We start from the raw sequence: 23,479 nt of genomic DNA, 5'->3' as shown, positions 1-23,479 counted from the left end.
AGAAATTGCTTACACACCCATAAGGCGGCCAAATTCTGACCAAACATCTGCTTATGAAGTAGAGCTATGTACCCGGATAGCCCCACCCTAGACTTTACAAAGAGTATGTTTTTTTGACGGGAAGGTGCAAGTGCTCAATACTGTACGTCTTGTCCAGACACAGTAGTGGTGTAATACTGTACTATCCTTTTGAGTGGACCTATTTGGACCAGTCCATGTGTATAGGAAATCGGCCAGTCTTGAGCGAGCTTCGTACTTGGTCAGAGTAGAATGTTCAGATGCGCGGGGAAAGACCAACCAGTAGCTGGGCTTCATATGGCGTCGGCAATATTCGACGTTATTGACAACCGTCCACCGCCGTATATTGGCGGTTCCAGATGCCTCTGTTACATTGTTCATCTGTAGCGAGCATTAATCAAATATGACTCAAATTTCTCTCTAAAACTGGTGTCACAAATTTTGGTGTCCCCGAACAACGAGATAATACTACAAGTGAAACCGTTCTCATGATCTACGTCTTCACCTGTTTGATGGGAGAAGAGGATGCTCGAGTCATTTGATCTTTTGGAAGCCTTCCCGTTGAGCTTCAAGCTGAGATTTGGAGCTTCGCAGTTCGCCCTACTAAGCCCGGTGTACAGGTCTTCAGCTTGAGCAGTGATCCAAGGGGACAGCCACATGGAGAGAACACACAAAAAGCCCCTTGGGCCGCTGCTTATTACCTAACGGCTTCCCAAAGTGGACCTTCGGTCCAATATCCAGCACAGTCAATACATTTGACGAAACCATAGCTTCATGGACCAAAAACAACCCTTCAACTTATCTGGTCGACTCGGGTCTCTGGAATGCCTGCAGACATTCTCATCGCGTTATGAGGGACATCATTGAGCCTACCGAACCCATGGTCGTTCAGACAAAGGTGGAATGTGGCAGTCGCGAAGCGAAGGTAGGCGCGTCAGGGATTCTACCATCCCAGAAGCGCACAATCGTCGTATCGCCTAGCCTGGATCTGTTCATTCTGCAGTTCGACAATCCTGACATGCTCAGCTGGTCTTTGTCAGAGGATATCGTTCCCTTCGACACCATCCCGAGCCCGATGCAAATACGGCATGTAGGGTGGCAGTACCATCCAATCTGGGCCTCGAGCTTACAAGACTCTCCATGGATTGGAAGCCTTGACTCTTTGTGCTCATATATTGTATACGGCGTGAGGCTCGGGGGACTGGAGACGCTATGGCTCATAAACTACCGGATCAAACGAAAGCATTGGGTTTCATCGAAAAGCGAAGTCAAGGGACCGGAGCCCAAGGTCTTCGAAACAGATAATTTTCGACTTATAGAGGTGTTGTTGGATGAGAATGTACTTTCGCCGGAGCAGCTGCGGTGGGATGAGGTGGTCGCAGAGGGTGATCCCTACACTGTCAGCGACTTTCTCGCCTTTGTGACAAAGCTCCGACTGTTGGTATCTCACATTCTTATATTTACCTCAAGTCTAGAGGCTACCAGACGAACCATGAGCATCAAGATCCTAGCCTGTGAAAATATTTAAAAACCACACGAATGAAGATGAGATGTGGATTTTAGAGGTAATTAGCACTGTAGAAACTCGTGAATCAATATTCTAAACCTAAATGTCTTCGCTCGTATACAAATAAAAGTTGAAAAGGTCTATTCACCATTGCAGGGAGTGATAGGGGCTCAAGGTTGACGCGGAACGACCGCTCTGCTGGAGGTGTAACCCAGAGTATAATTCCTCCTAGTTTTGCTCTTTCACCCTCCCATTTCAGGTCGGATATTCCCTAGGCCACGATGTTGTAACAGATACAATGCATGTGCTAGAAGGACGTTATGCATGTGGATAACATTGGCATGTCTCTTAAAAGTTTATCAACCGAGATCAAGAAAGAAGTGGCTTTTGATTTGTTCTTCGTACCCCCTACCCTACAGCTAGTGAGTACTAGGCTGTAAAGGATCACCTTCCGTGTTGGATCAAACCCCTCCAAGCCATAGCGTTATTTGTTTTCGCTTTTGGTATCGCGTAAGCGGGAGGACTGGCCGTTGCAGAGATAACGGGAAGCGGCGCCAACGGCGTCGGGGGACGAAACCAGCGACAAACGTTTTTGAACATCATACCAGCCATTTTTGGGCGTAAGGTCTGGAGTCCAGATATAAACATTGCCGAGCTACAAAAGCATGTTGCTCGGCGGGTTCCGCGTTCAGTTTCGCTGCCTCTCTCAGCACAGATATAGATATTGTAGAATATGAAGGCATTTGTTTGGTCTTCCCTACTTACCTTTGTCAGCGCCACTTGCACTGATCACGCGGTATGGGTTTCGCAAGACAGGACTCCATTGGAGCAGTCCCTAGGTCGAGCCCTGCCCGGACTCGACCTTGAAAAACTCGAGGCACTAAACCCCTGGTACAGTCCCGGCATTACTGTTCCAGGGAGGATATACAAAATCCCTTACGACGAAAGTATGACCATCGTCCCACCAGCTTCTTGGGCCGGCGGTTGTCCCAAAACCCTAGTGCTTGACAGTAGAGAGAGGAAGGCAGAGGCCCAATCTTCAGAACAGCTGGAACATATAGTCGCGCGTGCCAGCACCAACGCAGAGGAACCTGCTCAGAATAATATCAAGGCAAGGTCTATTGGCGCCAGCGATAACTCCAAGGGGACAAAAACGCCTTCTACGACTTACTCAAGCACAAAGGCAGCTCCGAAGACAATGGGAACAGCCAATGCATTGTCCTGCTGGAAGGAAACCCACCCCACAGAAAAGTTTGATTCAAGCCAAGACCTGAGGCTCGAATTCATCACAACGTTCTGCAATAGGCTGAAGGAGGTCAGCCTCAACCCCCAGAGCCCGTTAAGGGAATATCCATATCAAGACACGTTGATTGGGATCAATTTGCTGTCTTGCCCAAAGTACCACTTCGGTACCCGAGAAGTTGCTTCATGCCACGAAGTCATGAAGTATATCGACCACAAATGTCCCGACTCTGGCGGAGTGTATAGTACATCTTGCTTGTTGTACTATTTTGTGAAACGAGACGACATCGTGTGGAACAGATAATCCCTCATCGGTGTGGGCTCGCTGTTATTTTCTCTATTCTCCTTCCTAATCATGTCTCTTCCCAGCTACGACGTTATGTGCCTGAACAGATGCAGGCAAGTTGAGAACATGATTTGTGTCTGCATCTTTCGTCGCATTCGTATGGCTGATAGGAACGGAGAGGAAGTTTCCGTGATGTACTTACGAGATGAGGTTTACATAAATGCTACATAGAAATTACACTTATGGAAAATGTTGTGGTGAAAACTGTTTTGGTTTTCATTTCTTTTTTTCAACATTGGATTCAGGACTGAATTGTTTCAAAAGTCTAAGTATGTTCATATCAGTCGCACAAGTATGGACCACCTGGAAGGTCGCTGTCACTATAAAGTACTAAGCATGTTAACTTAACGTTAGTCTGTTTTCCAAAAATCAAGTCTACCCTCTGTAAATTGAGGTAAAATCAATCAATCGTACAGCAATTGATTTTTTGGACTGTAGGGCTAGGTCAGGCGGACTAGTGGCAGCCCGTCTCGGGCAACTCAAGAGACAGAGGCTGTTGAGGACGTGATCGAGGTTGGCGGGGTGCAGGAGGGCGAAAGCTCAAATTCTGCGGTGGAAGAATTACCCGTCATGCACACTCGCAGGGGCCGTAAAGTCAAGAAACCTAGAAGATATTGAACTTTGAGCAAATTGAAACATATTAATATGAAACGTCACGTTGTTGCCATTTTTGGTAATTTTTTAGTACGACGTTGAAAAGTTGCATTTTGTATGGGGAGGAAATATTTTTGGTGTACGAGTGATGGGTACGTACGGGGGGTGGGTACTGCATGGTAAAGCTAAAGTGCACGAGCAGAGCACGACTACCACCAGTGAATTTATGCAGGACAATGGAGAGGGACATTAGACAGAATGATCTATAAAGCCCGTTTTGGGAGGCATCTGTCTCGTAACGCGTGCCGCATACATCTTCGTCTGTTACCTCAAGAGATCGTACCTGAACACGTCTTGTTGCGGAGTGGATAGCTTTCATAGTTGTAGGGTATGCGAGGGTAGACAGCCCGGTCACTCACACTGTTTCCGAATATCTGACACGCTTGATAGTCGATGATTTATTAAGGGGTAAGGGTGGGAATCAGTTGATCAGAAGACTGCCCGGCTTTCTCGGCCTCTTTCACTCAAGATAGGCAACCGGCATAACTAAAGTCATACGTAGCGGCCTTTCTAAGTATGCTCTCTGTAATGAACGCCGCAGTGCATCCTCGTGAAAGATCTTTACATAGCTACATTGAAAGGGGCTTCCTCTTGAGGTTGTAGGTTACCCTGCAGTCAAGCCATGAGACGCAAATCCTGTTGGCATTATTGTGCAGCGGATATGAACGGACGAAATCGGCGACGAGACCTCGACTTGATATTTACCTTCATTATTGCAAAGGGTGGGGCAACATACAAAGATACCCTTTCGGACGATAATCCACCATCAGTGTTTGGCTATCAAGATTGCTTTCGGAATGGTGGCATCATAGTGTATGAATGAATTTATTCCGCCCGGGAGGATACGCCTCATAGGGCAGGGAGCATCATAGTGTGTGAGCATTGGACGTCTCGTAATAGAAAAGATGGGTCAGTGAGTCGATTGCGTAATCAAAACAGTCCCATTGAAAGGCCAAAATTTGACGATTTCTCATGGGCATCACGTAATCAATTCTAACTCAATTTGATCTAGTCTATTTTTACGCCGGCTGTACTCATTTAAATTCTTTTTTTTCTTCCCATCTTCTGTTCCTTTTCCTCCAGGACGTTCCACAAAGCTCCTGCGAACATAAGTCAGTCAGAGTGCAAAGCCTCCTGCCGTTGTAAGACAGTTAGAGATATACGCTCCTTCAATTTTTTTCTGTTTCTGTTTTCTTCTGTTTTCTTTTTTTTCTTCTTTTTTCTTTTTTTTACCAGTAGGTCATGTCGTATGTCCGTTATAGGACCCTTTGGACTGGTAAGCATCTCGTGTAGGCTCGATCAGTCCGTCTCGTAGAAACTACCGGCACCGTGCTCCTAGGCGGACAAATTTGACGGCAAGTTATCTTCTAGTGTCCCTGATTGGCGGCGGCGGTTTTAGTCCCTAACCAAGCCTCTGCCGTGGGATGAACTCTTAATTGCCCGTATCGTCTGTAGTAGTATAGGTAGGCAAATATCCAAAACGAAAAGCGGCCAATCTCAGCTTTCACAGGACTGGGGTATGGACAAATTAGCCTGGGTTCCTGAATGGGTGACACTCCGTCCGGTTTCGGCCCAAGCGTGCACATATGCGGTCGGTTCTGTAGGACGGATCGGCGATTTTGAGACTCTGAGCACCCACTTAAAATTTTAACAAGAAACGGCCAAATTAGGCTCGCCTTACCCATACATCAACCAACTACACATGAACCCCAAGTTCGAAAAGTCAAAAAATCGCCATCGACGGAGCATATCCTAGAGGCAGTTAAGGCCTTTCGTCCAAAACCGTACGATTTAATTCCACTCGCGTTCGAGTCGACTTTGCCTTAAGACCTACCCACCCACACCCGTGAGTGTCTTGACACCATGCCAATACTGTACGCCAGCGGCTTAGTTTAGCCGAAAGGACACTAGTCTCTAATCCATGCTTACATACCTTGCCTACTTTTTTCGTCCTCGTCTCCCCAAGTCCATGCTCATGCTGTTCCTTGCCTTGCATCGTCCAAATTGTGACCCGTTTCCTGAAGCTCATAACTGTCAGACCCTGCCTGCATTCGGTCCATTGATGCACATTGGTGTATTCATGTTGTGTTTTGTCCAAATCCTGCCCCCTTGAAGGTACTGCCATTCCGGTGCGTAATCTTGAAATATCCCCTGTTTGCATGCGACACCCCAGCACCTGTCCAATTATAACAGGCTACATACTGTGCCACTCTACCCCTACCGGCCAAGATAAGCCGGTATGCCACCAGCGACCGCTGACAGGCCTAGCATAGAACCAGCGACAGCCTCGGTAGCTCTTCGCCAAGGCCATTCTTAGTTCAGCAGCTGGGCCGCTTGGTTTTGCTTGTTGACACAGATTCTGGCTGCCTTAATACCCCTGTGCTGGTGCGCGTGCTGTCATTCCGGGTAACTTGCCTAGCTTCAGTCTAGCTTGGACGATCTACATGGTCTGGCGCCAGTTCTTCAGCGCCTCGCTTCGTTCGACCTCGGTCACTGGGGGTCACACGCATGCAATTCATCCAAGTGAAACACATCATGGATCCATGAAAGCATGAAAGTGGATAGACAAACCAGAAAGCACAGACGCAGAGATGAAGAGCATCAAAACTCAATCTGCGAAGGACAACGTCCGCCTCCGCCGCGTCTATTTTCTGCTTCTTTGATCAGTGAGAGCTTAAAAAATAAAAAATAAAAAATAAAAATAAAAATAAAAAGGAAAAAAATAAAAAGGAAAAGGAAAAGTGGACCTACAAGCCGCTTTGGCTACTCTTGGGGGTGAAATTCATGGCGACAGAGTGGAGCCGTGCGATACAGTAAAACGCAAAACAGTCGCCCAGCAATTCCCTCCTATAGGGTTTTCAAGGCAGCCATTGCTGTTGGCAACCACGATAAGTTGTAGAAAATCTAGTCGCGCATCGAACTGGGTCATTTGGCTATGAAACTACAGACTACCCTATACAAGCTAGCATCCTGCAGCGGCAGAAATGTGCCGCCAAGAGCTCAAGGCCCGGCTACCTGGCCACTAGATCGGCGATCAAAAGTCCGTTTGGGCCGTTCCTGTATCACGTGATATGGGTTCAATACATGATAAGTCGATCGCCATTACCGATGTAACCTCAGCGCTGAGCGGTCGACACTAGGTGGGGGCAAGCAATTTACGGAAGAACGGAAGGCAGAAATAGGACGCTGAACAACAAGATTGACAACGGCATCGTGAAATCGAATTCACAACCAGGGATTCGAAAGAGGTGTTGGCTCTAGCAAACATTGGACCCACCTCTATCATGGGTTTCCCGAGGATTGACCATTGGATATGATGATTCTACAGGGCATATCGGCAACTTTAGGACGGCCGTGGCTGCCCACGCTAGATCCTGACGAAGAACGGCTAATTTGGGCTCCTTTTTGCTTTATGCCAACTAGGTAACCAACTAGGTAACCAACTGTAGGGGAACACCAAGTTCCAAAAGTCCAAAAATCACCGTCTTTTTTTTCTTCTTTTTTTTCTGGAGGAGACTGGGGCCTGTCACCACAGGAGGAACGGGCTGTTCGTCCGGCCGTGCGACGCAGAAGGCCGCGGAGAGCCAAGAAGCGGAATCCCGGCAAACGCTTCAGCATGAGAGGGGCTTTTGTTGACGGAAGCGCCCCTGAATCCCTGACCATAAGACACGCTTATCTAGGTATGTACTAAAGCGAGCAAGCCTTCCGCCTTTGTTGAAGGCATTTTGGACGTCTACGAGAGCCTTCTCCTCCTTGTGACTTCGTGGTGGCGGGGGGGCAATAGGGAGCCTTCTGTATGCGTTCTTCCCAGATTGCTCGCTGGGTCTGGAGAAGGACGAATCTGGCCGTGATCATGATGGCCACTTGCCCGGTTGAATGGTCTCTCTGCGACTTGTGAAAGGGACAGTACAGTGAGGTGCGGGTTCACCGTCAGCTGTTTTTTTATCGTGCTTTTATGAAAAGTGTCCCAAGATGGACTGACTAGTGTGACGAACGACCCATGCATAGCCCGAGCCAGAATGTACCCCACCATCTCTCAGCCATAATTGTCTCTTGCTTTGTCGGCGGTCCGGGATAGGGTACCAATATTCAGACCAGCCTATTATAGCTTCAATCATGTGATAGATCTTTTCGTTAGTAACTATCCCTTCATCCGACTCGAGGTGATTTCCATCCTCGCTTTAATTCCTTGATGCTGATCAGAGTGCTGTTAGTAAACAACAGAACAATGACCCCACTAGCGTCATCTGTCACTAGGATTAGCGCCGCAGCTAGTCTGCTTTGAGTCAATTCAACAAAATTATGATGAAGGGCTACTGACGGTGAACCCGCACCCTACTGTAGCAACGAGACAGCAATAGCCAGTCGCACTGTTAGCCAGAGTTGTGACATCTCCTTGCACTCTTCTAAGTTATGATCTATCGTGGAGTATGGGTAGGAGCAAGTGATTTACGATCATGTCGGGATCCCATGACGTGCGGCAGGTATCTCCCCCCATAATCAGCTCCATAACAAGTAAATGGCATTTCCGGATAAGCTTTTAGCATTCATAATCGCCGTGCGACTTCGTGGAATAGCTCTTTACGTTACGTTACATGTTGCCGCCAGGCATGATCTTCACGGGCTTAGGAAACATGACAACTGGGAAAGACGAGCTGTCGCCCGCATGCCATTCTCTCCAAAATCGGCTTCTTTGATTGAACTGGACAAAATGGGACGACAAGCCAGATAGTTCCCGGTTACTGGCGATTGTTTGATCGGTGGCGTTATAGTAAATGACATCTTGTGTGAAAAGTCCAAAAAGTGCAGCACGATTGAATATGCGGCCCAGGATAGCCTAAAGCGGCTAGACGAGTATCCGTAGAAGCGGCCGATTCTTGACAGCTTTTGTGCTCATCACATAATCATTCTAACTGGATTCGATTTAGCGCCACTACTTTTTTCTGTTTCTTTAAAGCACTTTCTTATCAGCAATCTTGTTTAGTTCCTTTTTCTTTTCCACTTCATCGCAGGTGAAAGTCGGTCGAAGCAGAGCTCCCGACACTCTAAGTCGATCGGAGATTCCCGCAGGTGAAGATCGGTAGAGCAAAGCTCCCACCACCCAAGCCGGTCAGAGATAGTTTTTTTTCTTAGTTTTTTTTTTCTTAGTTTTTTTTTCTTAGTTTTTTTTTCTTAGTTTTTTTTTTCTTAGTTTTTTTTTCTTAGTTTTTTTTTTCGTAGTTTTTTTTGTTACTGTCTTTTCCATATATCTATGATGTAGTTCCCATGCGTAGGTCTGGGTCGTGCCGTAAGACGATTGAGGAGATGCGTTGAGGCGCGAGCGCTCCGTGTAGGTAGGGTTGATCGGTCCGCGTTGTAGACTCGTAGCGACGTGCGGGCTTCGGCTCTGACGGATAAATTTGGCCATAAGCAGGCTCATGCCGTCCCAAATCGGCAACGGTAGCTTTTGGCGTTTGTCCAGTTTCAGCCGTTAGTTCGACATGCTCCTGATTGCCACTGTGACAATAAGGCCTGTAGCGTCCGCTGTATGCGTGGGTGAGTATCCAAAACTGGAGGCGGCCAATCTCGGCTTCCACAACAAGGTTGTGTGGCCGAATATGTGCGATTTGGCGACGTTCTTGAACGCGTGGTACTCCGTCCGGTTTCGACCTGAATGCTCACGTATGTATACTATCCCGAGGATTGACCATTAGACACGATGATTCCACAGGGTATATCGGCAATTTTAGGACGGCCATGGCTGCCCACGCTAGATTTTGACGAGGAGCAGCCAAATTGGGCTCCTTTTGCTATATGTCAACTAGGTAACCAACCAACTGCACGTGAACACCAAGTCCAAAAATCCAAAAGTCGCCGGCATTGAGTGTTTCTGGAGGCGACTGGGGCCTGTCGTCCAAAAACGTACAAAACGATTCCATTTGTGCTCGAGTCAATTTTTATCTTGGGATCTGCTCATAGCTGCGAGCAATCGAGCCTTGACACAATGAGCACTCATGACCTGGCGCAGACTCACTGCAATACTGTGCAGCATGCCACGAAACAACAGCTTGAGCATCCTGGCCTCGATACTACCTCACCACAGGAGGAACGGGCTGTTCATTCGGCCGTGCGACGAACAAGGCGGCGGAGAGTCAAGAAGTGGAATCCCGGCAAACGCTTCAGCATGAGAGAGGCTTTCGTTGACGGAACCGCCCTGCTACGAAAAGCGGCCAGGCTTGCGAGGTTCGACGACATTGCTGTAGACTTGTGCTTTTGGGACCTGGGCTGCTCGTCATGGGTTGGTGTGGAGCCTCGACCTTCTGGCGCGATAAGCCGCAACATTAGAGAGGTACGTCTGGGTCGTGGCCGCTTTACCCCACACTGCCCGATAACTGACTATGCCCTAAAGTTCGAGGGTGGGAGTGGGATCGAGGATGGGAGAGCGATATTCCGAAAATGGTTGCGCTCTCTACATAATGGAATCGCCAAATACGTCGAAGCATATGGTGTCCCTTGTCGGTTCAAATGTTTCGACCCTTTCAAGGAACAATGGCTTGTCACCATCGGGGCGCCCGCCGGCTGGCTCATGGATTCTCAGGATTGGGAACGCGCAGTGAGTATAGACCTGAAATGGAACACCAAACCTCACAGCTGCTTACGAAGCCTAAACAGTGTGAAAGTCGCTTGTCCCGTGAAGCAAGATGGAAAGCGCAACACGTATCGGGAGGTGGCCGACCCAATATCTCGACTAGTTCTCAAGGTGTAAAGAGGGAGGGAAGGAGAGAGAGAGGGAGAAAGAGAAAGAGAGGAGGAAACACCCCTAATCTTGACGGGTGATTCGACCAACCGATCTATGTGATGGTTCGGACACCTGTGAGTCTAGCTTTTAGACTGTATCTACAACTGCGAGCACACACACACACACACACACACACACAAGTCTATTACGCCCGGCAGGCCAGCCCCCAGAGGGCTCTGAAGCTAAGAATACATACATCTCCCTCATTATTGCCTTGCTCTCGCCAAGCCGATGAGAATTTAGCCTTATCCTTTCCAGTCCAGTTATCGCATTTCTCCTTGGCCCTTCTAGATGTTAGTAGTAGCAAGTCAACTTGAAGCCTATTTCCTCCAAGTGTTCAGCTTCCTATCGTCGGCGGGCTGAAGCGATGGCTGCTGTTGACTACTTGAGGGTGTCGGGGGTTATCGGTTAGTGTTGATAAAGTGTTGCGGGGTTACTGGTATTCCTGTCATCTCTGTTCTAGGCGACCTGTGGCGATCGCGAATCTGATTGTGGCTCGTACTGCGTCCATGTTTGGCGTCCATTTCACGCATCGGAAGAGAAAATGCTCTACCGTTTCCTTTGCCCGCCCACATGGACACTCATCTGTTGGTGCTGCCCTGATCTGATATAGATATCCGTTTAGTCGCGCCATTCCGGTTCTAAGCTGCGCCACTACACTGGCTTCCTTCCACGACAACTTGTCGTAGAGCATACGCGTGTGTTTACCAGGCAGAGCTGAGTCGACCTTCCTAGAATGCTTGCCAACTCCCTCCGGCAACTTTCTCTTACTTTGCAGATCTGCTCTCAATCGATTGAGAATTGTGGTCTTCGCTTTAACTGCTCCCCCCTCACTGCGAGTACAGTAATACTTCTCACCAACACATGTAATTGGTCAACATCGTGAACAAGCATTAGTAAGCTCGTGCGTTATCAATCAAAACATATTTTCACATCTTCTTTACAATAGAAGAACGAATACTGGCAAGCAAGCAAGCAAGCAAGCAAGCAAGCAAGCAAGCAAGCAATCGTGATCCGGATGAAAACTACATGTGTACGCGTTCGGTAGAGACAGGAAGTGTGAATATGATGGGATGACAAGCTTTCCTGTCTGTTTCAGGACCGAGAGCATTTTTGGATCGATGCCCTTACCACAGAGACGTACCTCTCGAACGGGCTGCCGCGCATTCGATCGTAACAAGACAGCTTAACTCGGACGCATCTGTGGACGAGGGTCAACTGCTACTGGTGCTTACCATATGTACCCTGCTAAACCTGACATAAATCTCGGCCAATTTTGTCTACACTCTTTCTTCGATGTTACGGGAGACCTGCGGTCGTGCGGCCTAAAGTGTGCAAGAGTAGTTCCTCCCGATATTGACGACTGAGATCCAATTTTGAACAGCCTCAATAACCACCGTAGATCGAGCTGAACGTATGTGAATGGTGACGCAGGAACTGTGCGTATAGTTTGTATAAGATGAAGCCAAGGCATCTCAATAACTTCAATTCGATATAGGAAGAGAATCAGCCTATGAAAGAACCGCATTTCCATCTAACTTGTCGACGAACAAACAAATGAACCAAGCCATATCCCCGCATGACCAAGTGATGGCATGCGCCGCAGCACATGAAGACTTTGGTCGTCATCACCAAACGGCCAACCATCAACGAACAGCAGTTACCAAATGCGACATCATCATAATGGGCGCCGGCGCCGGCGGCTTGACTGCGGCGGTAGCGGCGGCAGCGGCGGATGGTCGGCGCCTCAGAGTCATCCTGGTAGAGAAGGAAGATCATGTTGGCGGCACAACTTTCAGGTCCGGTGGCTGCATGTGGATGCCCAACAATTTTCTCATGCAGGAAAATGACATCAAAGATAGCAAAGAACAAGCCGCGCGCTACATCAATGCTGTGGCAAAACTTGGAAGCCCGGTCCTTGAGGAACAAGCCGTTAATGTGGACCTGCGCTATGAGCGCCTCGACGCTTTCTTGACGCAGGGGCCCGAGATGATGAGATACCTTAGAGACCAGGGCTTCCGATGGATGGCCAAACCGTCCCAGTTCCCAGACTATCACCCGCACGTTGACGGTGCGGTCGAGCATGGCCGCACCTTGGACCCAGCGGTTTTCGATGCGGCAAGCCTGGGCCATTACCAGAAATACCTCCCGAAGCCAGACGGCGTGCCTGTGGTCCCTAGGTTTGAGGACTTCCGGGTCTTGACAAGGTTGCGTTCTTCCAGCCTTTATCCTGCGGAAGCCTCGGCTCTTCCGAAAGGAATGGTGAGGCCTATGTCCATGGGGCGATCGCTCATTGCCCAGCTTCTCAAGATGTGCATGGAACACGACAACGTAGAGATTTGGACTGGCTTGGAGCTGAGCGAACTCTTGCTATCCGATCACGATGGAGGCGTGATAGGAGTAAGAGTTCACCGCAGAGGCGGTGAGGAACACGTTGACATACACGCATCATTGGGTGTGATCTTAACCACAGGAGGTTTCTCCCAGAACCAGAAAATGAGGGATGCATATCTAGGGAGAACAACCGCCAAGGGGGCAACTTCGGTCATGTCAACCAGGGCTGAATGGAGTCTAGCATCTAACGGGGACGCTGGCATCGCACTGCAAGCCGGGCTGAAGATTGGCGCTGGTAGTGCACAGCTTGGTCAAGTCTGGGGTATTCCCACCATGGTCGATCCTAGGACGGGAAAAGTGACGGAAGCCATGTTTGCCATATCCAAGCCCTTCTCCATAGTAGTCGATGGCTGGGGCCGCCGCTTCTTCTCCGAGTCCCAGCCCTACGGCGAGGCCGTTAGGTCCATGTATGAGAGAGCAAATGAGGACGCAGAAGCGGCCGCATTCTGGCTTGTCTTTGACCAGAGATACCGGAAAAGATATCCCATCGGGAGCCTCAAGACCGTCTGGCAGATTGATCAGGCTATCGAACGAGGCTTGCTCTTGCACTCGGATACTATTGACGGCCTAGCTGAGCAGATAGGGGTGCCGAAGCACAGCCTGCAGGCGACAGTAAGCGAGTGGAATACAATGTGTCATCAAGGTATAGATAAACATTTCCACAGAGGTGAGGACAGGTACCAGCAGTTCATCGGCGATCCAACTGTGGTACCAAACCCATGCATGGGTCCTGTCAAGGAAAGCCCGTTTTACGCCATCAGAATCTTTCCCGGTGATGCTGGCACGCGAGGCGGCCTGCGGACTGACCAGCACACAAGAGTGCTCAGGGCAGACGGGAGCGTGATTTCTGGTTTGTTTGCTGGGGGCAACGCATCAGTTGCGCTTCTTGGAACCCAGGGGTGGGAACGACACTCGCCCCTGCGATGACCGAGGGCTTTGTCGCGGTGAGATACATGCGGCAGCTGGCTGAAGGCGGTGGCGCCCTGCTCACGGACTAGAAAGACGCCGTAGTCTACTAGTGTGTCTGGCGACATAGTCAACAACGTCCGTATGCTATGTCACCTTTGACTCGGTTATATTGATAGACGACATAGTGTACGAAGATAGAAATAGGGGAGTGGCGGATCGTCGTACCGGACTCATGGCGATACACCCTTGTACCATAGTTTATAAACGAGGAACGGTCTAATTGAAGTAATTCTATATTGTGTAATTCTCCTTCCGGTTGTATTGTGTAACGGCTCCGTGTGCCAAGGCCAGCCGCAGTAGGAGGACGGAAAAACCTGACAACTGTCAGCACCACATCAGGCTATACCTATACTTAGCGGTCTTGCCACAATGGCAGAGGCTCCTAATAGTATATTGATGCGAGTGGTCTTGTCGTGATAAACTCCCCAATTCTCTATACACTCGACCCACACTCACGTCTCAGAAGGTCATAATTACTTCAAATTCGGCACGTGACTGGGCCCAGAAGAAAAACGAGGGGGCAAGCACGAACAGGGATTGTCTTATATTGTGGTGCGTGACATGATTGGCAAACTGGCATCTAGGCTGGTAGGCTACGTAATGAAGACTAGTTAAGTACATGTGTAGATACACGTGGGGTTATGGAAATATGCCTCAGGCGAGGTAATCTAAAATGCGGCCCAAGCGACAAGAGGAATCCTTTCAGCGATAGCGGACTCAACGTCGGGTTCCCCGATACCTGGCTCTGCTGACAAGGCCCGCTTTGGTAATAGAGGCACCGTGGTATACGTAGACATCAAAATATTCTTCAACATGGACGAGACTTTTACAATTGATCAATTCCACGAGCTGTGCCACAAGGGACTTCCCCTGAAGCTTGCTATTATCCAGTGTCGCCTGGCACGATGGGGTGCACGCGCTCATGGCGAGAAGCCCTTTGAGGAATATCTAGAGGACAAAGAGTTGAAGATGATGCAAGAAATCCTCCAAGGCATGGTCGTAGCCTTCTAGACATGCTACAAGAGATCACGCCGAGATTTGGCAGCAATCGATGAAGATCAACAAAGGGACGATGAAAACATGCCAATAGTCACGACTACGAAGCGCGTTCGAGACAAATTGCAGAAGATTACAGAGAAAAGACTACACGGTGCAGACCTGATCAAGAAAACGTCGTGGAAAATTTACGAGAAGGGCCGCGCATAGATCCTCATAGGAAGGGAACTGGGTCATATATAGACCTCAGGGACAGCACCCACAAAGACGGGGATAATGATCATGAATGTAATGAAAAACCGGTTCAATTGAATGGTGTTTCAACCAGAGCGCTTACATCATGAGCGAACACTATGGTACAAAGAGGTAATGTGCAAAATGAAACGAAACGAAACGACACCAAACAGAGGCCAAGGTACGATCGACCACTTTCCATAATCGGAATTAAGTTCTGGCCTAAGAACATGAGTTACGTAGTGATTGAACGTCAACTTCTGGACGTCACCACCATATGTTGGAATTTGATTGAGAAGTAAGAGTCAATTTTCTGCCGAGACGTGGCATTATCCTAGATAGATGCCTACGTAGGCTACCTGTACACACCGCTGTCTCGTATATCTTCTTTTGCCCATTTTGCGTGAACATGGTTTGATTCAAGCTTGGTGGAGTCGAAGAGAATTTCCATGGCGAACAGTTCCTGGACCTCCAGGGACCGAAAAACACTGAGGCAAAATTTCCTCCTCCCTTAATTCCAGATCGAGCAAGAATGTTCTCTTGATATCGTTCAATGATCGACTCCGACCCTCGCAGAGGCCTATGATCCTATCGGAATCGAGAGTATGAACTTTTCTATGTCCCAAGTAGCGAACGGATGTGCGAAGTCCCTGAGACGTGTCGAACAATATTGTCAAGTCATCTAGTTCAATGGCTTCAGGTTGATAAAGTGTTGGAAGTACCAAGGTTTCCCCTCACATCATGATCAAAGTTAATACTACATAGAAGATTCGAGAACTCAAGGATAACTCAAGTATAAAAGACCTTGATGATTCTTGAATAGAAGAACAACAATGAACAACTGAATTCTTACACACAAGTGCATCCGGCATGACTGCGCATCATAACAACGCGCGTCACACAACGTCATCATCTAGAGCCTTTGGAAAGGATTCTTCGAGGGAGAGAAATGGATGAAAATCATTTGAGGAGCTCTACATTTGTTCAACTCAAAGAACTCACGGCCAGAGAAGGAGACCAGATGGAATTACTCCTCACTAGAATATGCTATGCTCCTATGATTTGATGCTGCTAAACACTCGTCCCAAATACAGTACCTCGCCACTGTGAAATGTTCCCGTCCTATCATAAAAGTATATGGTGTTCTCGAATCTCTTGACAAATACGACTAATCACGTCCATGGACGAAGCCCTCAATACATCTACTCCTCCAGCGTCTAGGAAGGTGATGTCGTTTGGTTCACCTTGCAACATCAAGTTATGCTCGCGTGTAACGGCTATATCGTCTTCGGGCTCGTGTCGCTCTGCAGTATCCGCTGGGCTCCCCGGCATACTAAATCGAAAGGCTTTGCGAACGCCGCCGATAAGGAAACTGATGGCTAACATCCTAGTAACCTTTGAGTACTCCTCTTTGGATGCCTTGCAGGCTTGGGCCTCGATGTCTCTGCGAGATATGTCTACTCTTGTAGGGTATGTGCCAGATCTCGGGTCAAAGGACCAAATCACTCGCAGTGAACCATGTTCGAGTTGATCACGGATGTAAACGTCTATGTTGCCCGATTGAAAGACTGCATGTACCATATCATGATACGTATCAGAACGTTTCATCGCTTCTCCATGGAAAGAAGCTAGGCTCTCAGCAATTCTTCGACATGGCAAGTCGTCTTCATAGAAGAAGTTGAGAGGGTAATTTCCGGGTGGTTGGGCCATGTTCGTGTTGGTGCGGGTAGCCTTGTGGCTACAGTTGAAGAATGTCAAATAAAACTGATAATATACAGATATGATAGCGATCTGATCACGTGGATAGTCGAACGGTGATTTGAATCTTGTTGGAAAGGCACATGTACACTGAGCTGGGTTGCGTCCGGGGCCCAGCCGGTTAAGTAGTGAAAAGTAATCTTGCAAGTTACAGTACTGGCAAATTACGAATGGCACAAAGAGGAGAAAAGCTCAACGCGGCAAGCAAGCTCATGTTATGTTATGTAATAGTCAACGGTACGTCTTTATGTAGCCGGGTGCGGCTTCAACATCCCATACCATACCTTGCCATCTTGTTTTCATTTAATTATTCAGGGTAGGCCATACTGGTCTCCCTACGCACGGCGCAATGGAATTTGAATGGAAGCATATGAGATGAGAGTTTCAGGAACGTGATAGATGGTTGGCCGTTGGAATCAGGTTTCCTATTATCGATCATAACGAACCAGATCCAATACAAGAACCCAGTCACGGCAGCACGAAGTACATCCAGAAACAAGCGTTTCTCGCAGCTTCCGCTGGTCAAGAGCTCCATTCTGGTTGATGCCACTGTTACTAGTCTAGTCTTGCCGCATTCCATCTTTCCACCATAATCAGCCGGCTTGCGATTACTTAGCATGCATCTTCGGCCCAGACCTGCTAGCCGCCACATGATCAAATACAGCAAGTGCTCCACACGCGAAGCAAAAGAGCGCCGCTGGAGGAGACAATATAGAGCAGGAGCGAAATGGCTTTACACGTCGCTTTCGCACCATAAGTCATCAATTGGGCCTCACCCCCTCCCAAAGTACCACGCGAAACTCCTGCCAGCGCCTCGCGAAGGTCTGCTTCAGGACGGTCTACGGACCCGAGCGCAGACTTTAACAAGGACATGCCGCGATTTTCGTAGATAGCGCCTGCAATGATCAGTGCCATGGATATACCTCCCATGAGGCTCATGTTCAAGAGCGCAGCGCATTCAACCCGATCTCGAAGATCTTTGTTGATCCTGTTGGAGATGGCATTGCTGTGTTGGAAGTGTAGGCCAAGTCCCACGGCCACGAGAGCTGTGAGGCCCATGACCTTGCTTTCAGGGACGCCTGGCGCGATCGTAGTCGCAAGGGCTGTTGCCGATGAGAGTGTGATGGCACCGCCAGCGAGGTAGATTACACCGTACTGCTTCAGTCTCGGTAAAGAAGCAGCGATGATGACCACGGTGAGGATGAAGGTGAGGATGAAAGGCAAGAGCCGCACTGTTTGCTGTAGCGCGCCCAGCCCCTTCGAGAAAGCATAAAAGAGCGGCATGTAGTAAAGCATGATGGCGTATGTGGCACCAGCGCAGCCTGAAGCTACCCAGAGAGGTAGCATGTGACGCTGTGTCATGACTGTGATAGGGATCACTTGATAGCCAGGTCGACTCTGGTAGCTTCTAAGTTGCTGAAAACCCCAGGCAGCGAGAACGACGGCGAAGAGAGCCCAGATGGCGATACAGGGGGCCGAGTTCCATTCCCATACAGGACCAGAAAAGGTGGCGGCGATAGCGAATAAGATAGTTGTAGTAATTTGGAGGACAATCCCAAGGATGTCAGTATCAGCAAGGTGATCTCGCAGAGGAAGACCATCAGAAGCCGGTCTGCTTGGTACAAAGATCAGAGCGCAGATGATGGCAAGACCCAAGAAGGGTAAATTGATGAAGAAAGCCCACCTCCAAGACGTGGTCGAGCCCTCCGCAAACGCGCTACCTACCGGGCCTCCTACCACAAGGCCAATGGCCCATAACCCGCTCATTATGCCGTATAGAAGAGGGCTTTGACTATCCGTTGCATACATGGCAAAGTATGATATCGCACTGCGATCACCGGTCACCTTAGTATGCACCATATCGAAAGAACGGGGAGCGACAGAACGAGAAAGAACAAAAGAAAAAGAAGAAGAAAAACGAGAAACAATAAGAAAAGAAGGAATGAATGAAAGGGAGGAACAGGACAATACTCACCAGTTTTGACAAATAGAACCTCCAATCCCCATGATCGCTCGGCCAGCGATGACCGTGGAGATGTTGTTCGCTACGCCCGCTAGAGTCGCACCAACGAAAAAGACGACGATGCTGACGATGTACACGTAACGGATATTGAAGAAATCGATGATCTTACGAGCAAACGCCAGTGTGGCAAAGTTTGCAAGAGAGTAAGAAAGTCCAATCCAAGGGAGAAACTCGATATGGCCAAAAGCTTCATAAAGCTGTGGTTGGATGTTGGCAACGTTACTTACGTCGAACCCTGATACGATGTTGGTTAGTATTGCCAACGAAGCTGATTTCCTTGACGAAACTTTTCAGCAACGCACCATTGATAATGCAGGTTAGGTAGATGGTAACGATGGTTCCTAACCCTATTCCAGTTTGATATGGTGGTGGTGATGGTGGTGGTGGTGTTTGCGGAAGAACGGAACCCGGTACTCTCTTCATATTGATGTGAACCCTTGGCGGTGATGTGATGTTTACTAAACCTCTTTGGAACAGCTTCTGGGTTTCAGAATAACAAGAGAAAGAAGTATCAAGTTTACAATGATGCCACTTTCTTATACAGTGGGGTGCGGGTTCAGCGTCAGCCATCTGTCATTGTAAATTTACTGAGAATAGCCAAAAATGGACTAATCGTGGCGCATGCACAGTATACCATCGGCCCCAATACGACCCCTGCCCTCCCCCAGCACAAACAGCACAAAAATGCCTGGAACGTGCGTTGGCGACCGTTATTGAATATAAACTATGGCTAGGTCCGGATTAGAGTAATTGAGGCTGACCCTTTAAATAGTGAGCGACCATGGGACAGGCTAATGATTGCCGAAATGCTAAGGCATCCATCCGGATGGTGTTAGTGATTGGAGAGAGCCGGGGTCACAGCGGCTCCAGTGATACATACCGTGTATGCGCCACGGTTGGTCCATTTTGGGCATTTTTGACAAAATTATAATGATGGACTACGTATGTGTGCGTCCGATGCAGTCCTGTGGTTTTCTGTTAGCTCGACAAACGGCTTTGATACTGAGCGGCTGAAATCGGGTGTCCGGGAACCAATCAAGCATTTTATCGGGGGTCATCGATGCGTTCAGTCCTGGCTGATTCAGATAGTTCGTTATTTTGGACGATAACTTTGGACGATGCCGTCCCTAAGTAGGCATGAGACAACGCAAATTGAATGAGATGTATCGGGGTGCTGAGGTGTTCGTCGCTGAACAACGTTCATGTGAACCAGTTATGGAAACCACCATACTGTTAGCCCATTACTTGCCTGCGTGGAAGAACTGACTACTCACTCATCTTCTCCCTGCCCTTTTCATATCAAGTTGTGGTCTCGTCCTTGCCTTGATAAGGAAATTGCCAGAGACTTACTCTTTATCATCGTGTTGCTGGACAAGCCTTCCAAGGGTCGGGGGCAGCCAAAAACAAGCATCTCATCCGATAGATCATAGAGTTAGTTAATCAATGCAGAAATCCGAAACTTCGTCCCTGTGCATGCGCCTTTTCCCAGCTTAACAAACTATAAATTCAGGCGATACGAATCGACCTCGGTCGACGAAGTGACCATCTATTTTATATCGTACAAGGTCCTGCGACCAGAATGCCATCGACCGATTTGAACAAAGTTCCATCTAAGGATGGATCACCGGTCCTATGTCTTCCACGAGACTTACCTGACTACCCGGGCCCTTCTGTAGTTACATCCTCTACTTTGCCCAAGATGATACCGGCGTCAACGCCAGCCGAGACTGGGCAACCCGGCACCCCAACTGGGATGGCTGGCGAGAAGACGAAGGCTGTGATAGGATACGGTCCTCTAGGTCTGACTTTGAGCATGCAGGTCAAGATGAATGAGATGGGCAGAGATTTGGATGCATTGCACGATACCATCCACTACATGCAAGGTGTACAGGATGCGCAGAACACGACGATAGGGAGATTGTTGGCATGTCAAAGACGTTTCTAAAGAGAGAAGAATTTTCGAAGAGCGGACGTCGGAATCTAGTCTAGATGGTATCCACTCTAGATGGTCAACAGGGAGACATGGGTTAATATTCTATCAAGTGAATATGTTCACCTAAGAGCGACATATGTGGCAAGATCTTTCATGTATATGCACATTCATTTATCATTAGATAGAACGTTTAACTCGACAACTGTTAATGGCACTTATTTACCTGGATATGCGCCCCCCCCTCTCAATTAACATGGGTAGAAAAAAATAAATAAGCACATGGCAGGCACGGAGCGGTGCCGTGGGGTGTGGCCAAAGTTGGCAGCCTCATATTCAAACGCTTTCCCACTATTCTGAAGTTGTGGAAGTCCAAGTGGAGAACAAAACTGAGTGAACATGAATGGCAAGAGCGATCCTGGCACTAGCAAGGAATGAAAACCAAGCGGTCATTACCCACGAGAAATTCTTTTATCGCCCTATTCATGTCAAGGTTTGTCGAACCGTACACCAACGACCAGATCATAGCTAAGGCATGCGCTTTCCCACCATCCTTAGTATGAACATGAGCCGTTGACCCGTAGTTTGGGCGCTGTTTGGATCCTGAGTCCCTGGTAACGAAACTACCCATCTCGATGTTGGGGATGTCCGCATTGTCTGCGAGGGTCTCTGTAGACCTGATGGTGGTTTTTGTTCCCGACGATGGCAGCTTGGGACTGTCAGACATGTCTTGGTCTTGAGCCATCTTATGTTATATGGGAGTTTTATTGATGTTGCAAGTGTAACATGAGAAGAGGTTAGTTGTTTCTGTCGTTGAATTGTTGGGCCATTTAGGTACTTCAATGTTGTGGGCTTTCTTGTGCTGAGATTACATACAATAGTTTGAATTATGCTTAAGTTAGTATATTGCTGCCTACGTTCTGCCTGGGTACACAATGTCTCACGACCACGCACAGCTCCCTAGTGACCCTTATCTCCATCGGACAGACTTTCGTCCGTCGGATCAGTGTTTCGCCAACAGCGGACAACGGAGAGAAATCTTTCCCAGAGATGGTTAGGGGTATCAATGTGATAAGAGAGGTGAAAAGTACTTTAATATTGTATGAATATTGAAAAGTAACTGTTTGATCAACACACCATCGGCTAAAATGTCCGGTGGGGTATGAACCAAAGACAGAGGAAAAGGGACAACCGATTTCGCCCTTTACTGTACAGATGCTCAGTACTGTACCACGGCCACAGATCTTAACATCGGTCTTAGGGGAGGTGGCCTGTACTTGACTCGTTTTGCTTAAAGGGGGCACTTCATTCTTAGGGAAGTCAAAGCAAGGTATCATTCGTCCATATATGGCAGACGCCTAGGCCTGAAGCAGATGTATAGACCGATTTCACCCCAGACGGATTATACTGTAGACATTTCTTGGCTAGTCGGCAAAAAAACCAACTGAATATGGACGGAATATGGAACGAAAAGACAAGTGAATGGAAATATGAAGCAAGTCGTACCCCATTATCACCTCAATCGCTTCGAGAATGGTCGTGTATGTATATCAGCTGCATTATATCACCACGAATGAGCGCCAATATCTGGTGCAACTTGGTCTCTGAATACGAACCCACAGATTCCTTCCTACAAAATGAACAGGTTTAGAGGTGAGTCTTCCAAAGATGTCGGATTGCTTGACTGGATGACGTAAGATGATTTAACGCCCACGGTAAATACAGAATTCGACCCTCCAACATCCATTGCTGGCTTAGTCGTGCGTTTTTACAATGGCTTTCTACTTCTCGTGGCTTCACTAGCGGTACTATCTCTGGGCTTCACAATGTTTGGTCTATCGCAAGCAGACGGACTGAGCGGCCCGGCGCTCACGGCAGCGGCTCTACTGGCTAGTGCCGCCATCACAGCCGTCGCCGCCGTCGTCATCATTGGCTTCCTTCAATTCAACTGCGGGTCCGTAAACGGTCGATACGAGAGGTCAGACGTCATCATGTCTTGGGTGCCTTTGTTCTTATTTGATATCGCCATGCTGGAAGCCATAGCTGGCGTATTACTATGGTACACCAACAATTTCCCGAATGAGCTCATCGTTTTATTCGCTTCAGAAATACTCGTCTTGCTCATCATTTTGACCGTGTTATCTTTGTGGGCTAGGCGAAAGATCAAAACCTTGGTTGCCATGTGCTGTTTGGATGACGATGAAGCCGAAGGTCCTTATTACGATCAAGTACACGACCGGGAGGACGGGCTCGGCATCACAAGAGAGAACAGGTTCTCGCGCTCCACCGAGCCCCGTCGGGTACGAAATCGCGTGATATGCAAGTGAACTGTTTGGAAATGGGGGTACGTTATGAGCCATGTTGGACGGGAATCGATATGTTATATTCAGTAGAAAGGGATCTGGACTTGCCTGTACCGATGTGAGTCTCATGGTGCTTGTATCAGTGACATGCACAAGTAGTAAACATTTACTGCTGTAGCTGCGTCTAACTAGCTGGGTCTGAGATCTTTCTTTACGTTGTTAACTTCTGAACGATATCTGTCATGCAGACATTCGTTTCTCCCAAAGCCCTGTAGAGAACACCAGTGTCGGTCGACGCCAGCGTAAACCTGTCACGGCAGTATCGAG

The 23,479-nt window shown here is 48.4% G+C and overlaps 9 protein-coding genes across 9 annotated transcripts; 6 read left to right on the top strand and 3 right to left on the bottom strand.

Annotated features, from left to right (window-relative positions):
* Window positions 1–868: 868 nt before the first annotated feature.
* On the top strand, window positions 869–3,071 carry FPOAC1_013270 (uncharacterized protein; the record flags this gene model as incomplete). The annotated part of the gene is made up of 2 exons (XM_044857611.1): window positions 869–1,455; window positions 2,300–3,071. 2 exons carry the CDS (start codon window positions 869–871, stop codon window positions 3,069–3,071), a joined length of 1,359 nt encoding a protein of 452 aa, XP_044701794.1.
* A 5,945-nt stretch (window positions 3,072–9,016) lies between these two features.
* FPOAC1_013269 (uncharacterized protein) lies at window positions 9,017–9,685 on the bottom strand (the record flags this gene model as incomplete). The annotated part of the gene is made up of 3 exons (XM_044857610.1): window positions 9,017–9,416; window positions 9,465–9,556; window positions 9,581–9,685. 3 exons carry the CDS (start codon window positions 9,683–9,685, stop codon window positions 9,017–9,019), a joined length of 597 nt encoding a protein of 198 aa, XP_044701793.1.
* A 65-nt stretch (window positions 9,686–9,750) lies between these two features.
* Window positions 9,751–10,512, top strand: FPOAC1_013268 (uncharacterized protein; the record flags this gene model as incomplete). The annotated part of the gene is made up of 2 exons (XM_044857609.1): window positions 9,751–10,095; window positions 10,156–10,512. 2 exons carry the CDS (start codon window positions 9,751–9,753, stop codon window positions 10,510–10,512), a joined length of 702 nt encoding a protein of 233 aa, XP_044701792.1.
* Window positions 10,513–12,135: 1,623 nt separating this feature from the next.
* FPOAC1_013267 (uncharacterized protein) lies at window positions 12,136–13,866 on the top strand (the record flags this gene model as incomplete). The annotated part of the gene is made up of 1 exon (XM_044857608.1): window positions 12,136–13,866. The coding sequence occupies one exon, from the start codon at window positions 12,136–12,138 to the stop codon at window positions 13,864–13,866; it is 1,731 nt and encodes a 576-aa protein (XP_044701791.1).
* An 855-nt stretch (window positions 13,867–14,721) lies between these two features.
* Window positions 14,722–15,114, top strand: FPOAC1_013266 (uncharacterized protein; the record flags this gene model as incomplete). Its single annotated transcript, XM_044857607.1, has 2 exons — window positions 14,722–14,907; window positions 14,932–15,114. The coding sequence occupies 2 exons, from the start codon at window positions 14,722–14,724 to the stop codon at window positions 15,112–15,114; spliced, it is 369 nt and encodes a 122-aa protein (XP_044701790.1).
* Window positions 15,115–16,263: 1,149 nt separating this feature from the next.
* On the bottom strand, window positions 16,264–16,848 carry FPOAC1_013265 (uncharacterized protein; the record flags this gene model as incomplete). The annotated part of the gene is made up of 1 exon (XM_044857606.1): window positions 16,264–16,848. One exon carries the CDS (start codon window positions 16,846–16,848, stop codon window positions 16,264–16,266), a length of 585 nt encoding a protein of 194 aa, XP_044701789.1.
* A 702-nt stretch (window positions 16,849–17,550) lies between these two features.
* FPOAC1_013264 (uncharacterized protein) lies at window positions 17,551–19,342 on the bottom strand (the record flags this gene model as incomplete). The annotated part of the gene is made up of 3 exons (XM_044857605.1): window positions 17,551–18,724; window positions 18,872–19,154; window positions 19,222–19,342. The coding sequence occupies 3 exons, from the start codon at window positions 19,340–19,342 to the stop codon at window positions 17,551–17,553; spliced, it is 1,578 nt and encodes a 525-aa protein (XP_044701788.1).
* A 1,156-nt stretch (window positions 19,343–20,498) lies between these two features.
* Window positions 20,499–20,864, top strand: FPOAC1_013263 (uncharacterized protein; the record flags this gene model as incomplete). The annotated part of the gene is made up of 1 exon (XM_044857604.1): window positions 20,499–20,864. One exon carries the CDS (start codon window positions 20,499–20,501, stop codon window positions 20,862–20,864), a length of 366 nt encoding a protein of 121 aa, XP_044701787.1.
* A 1,811-nt stretch (window positions 20,865–22,675) lies between these two features.
* Window positions 22,676–23,176, top strand: FPOAC1_013262 (uncharacterized protein; the record flags this gene model as incomplete). Its single annotated transcript, XM_044857603.1, has 1 exon — window positions 22,676–23,176. The coding sequence occupies one exon, from the start codon at window positions 22,676–22,678 to the stop codon at window positions 23,174–23,176; it is 501 nt and encodes a 166-aa protein (XP_044701786.1).
* Window positions 23,177–23,479: the final 303 nt, after the last annotated feature.

The sequence above is a fragment of the Fusarium poae genome (assembly GCF_019609905.1).
Source record: "Fusarium poae strain DAOMC 252244 chromosome Unknown contig_1, whole genome shotgun sequence".
NCBI classification, from domain to species: Eukaryota; Fungi; Ascomycota; class Sordariomycetes; order Hypocreales; family Nectriaceae; genus Fusarium; species Fusarium poae.
The sequence above is the reverse complement of the archived record's forward strand: the minus strand, read 5'-3'. Positions and strand labels throughout refer to the sequence as shown.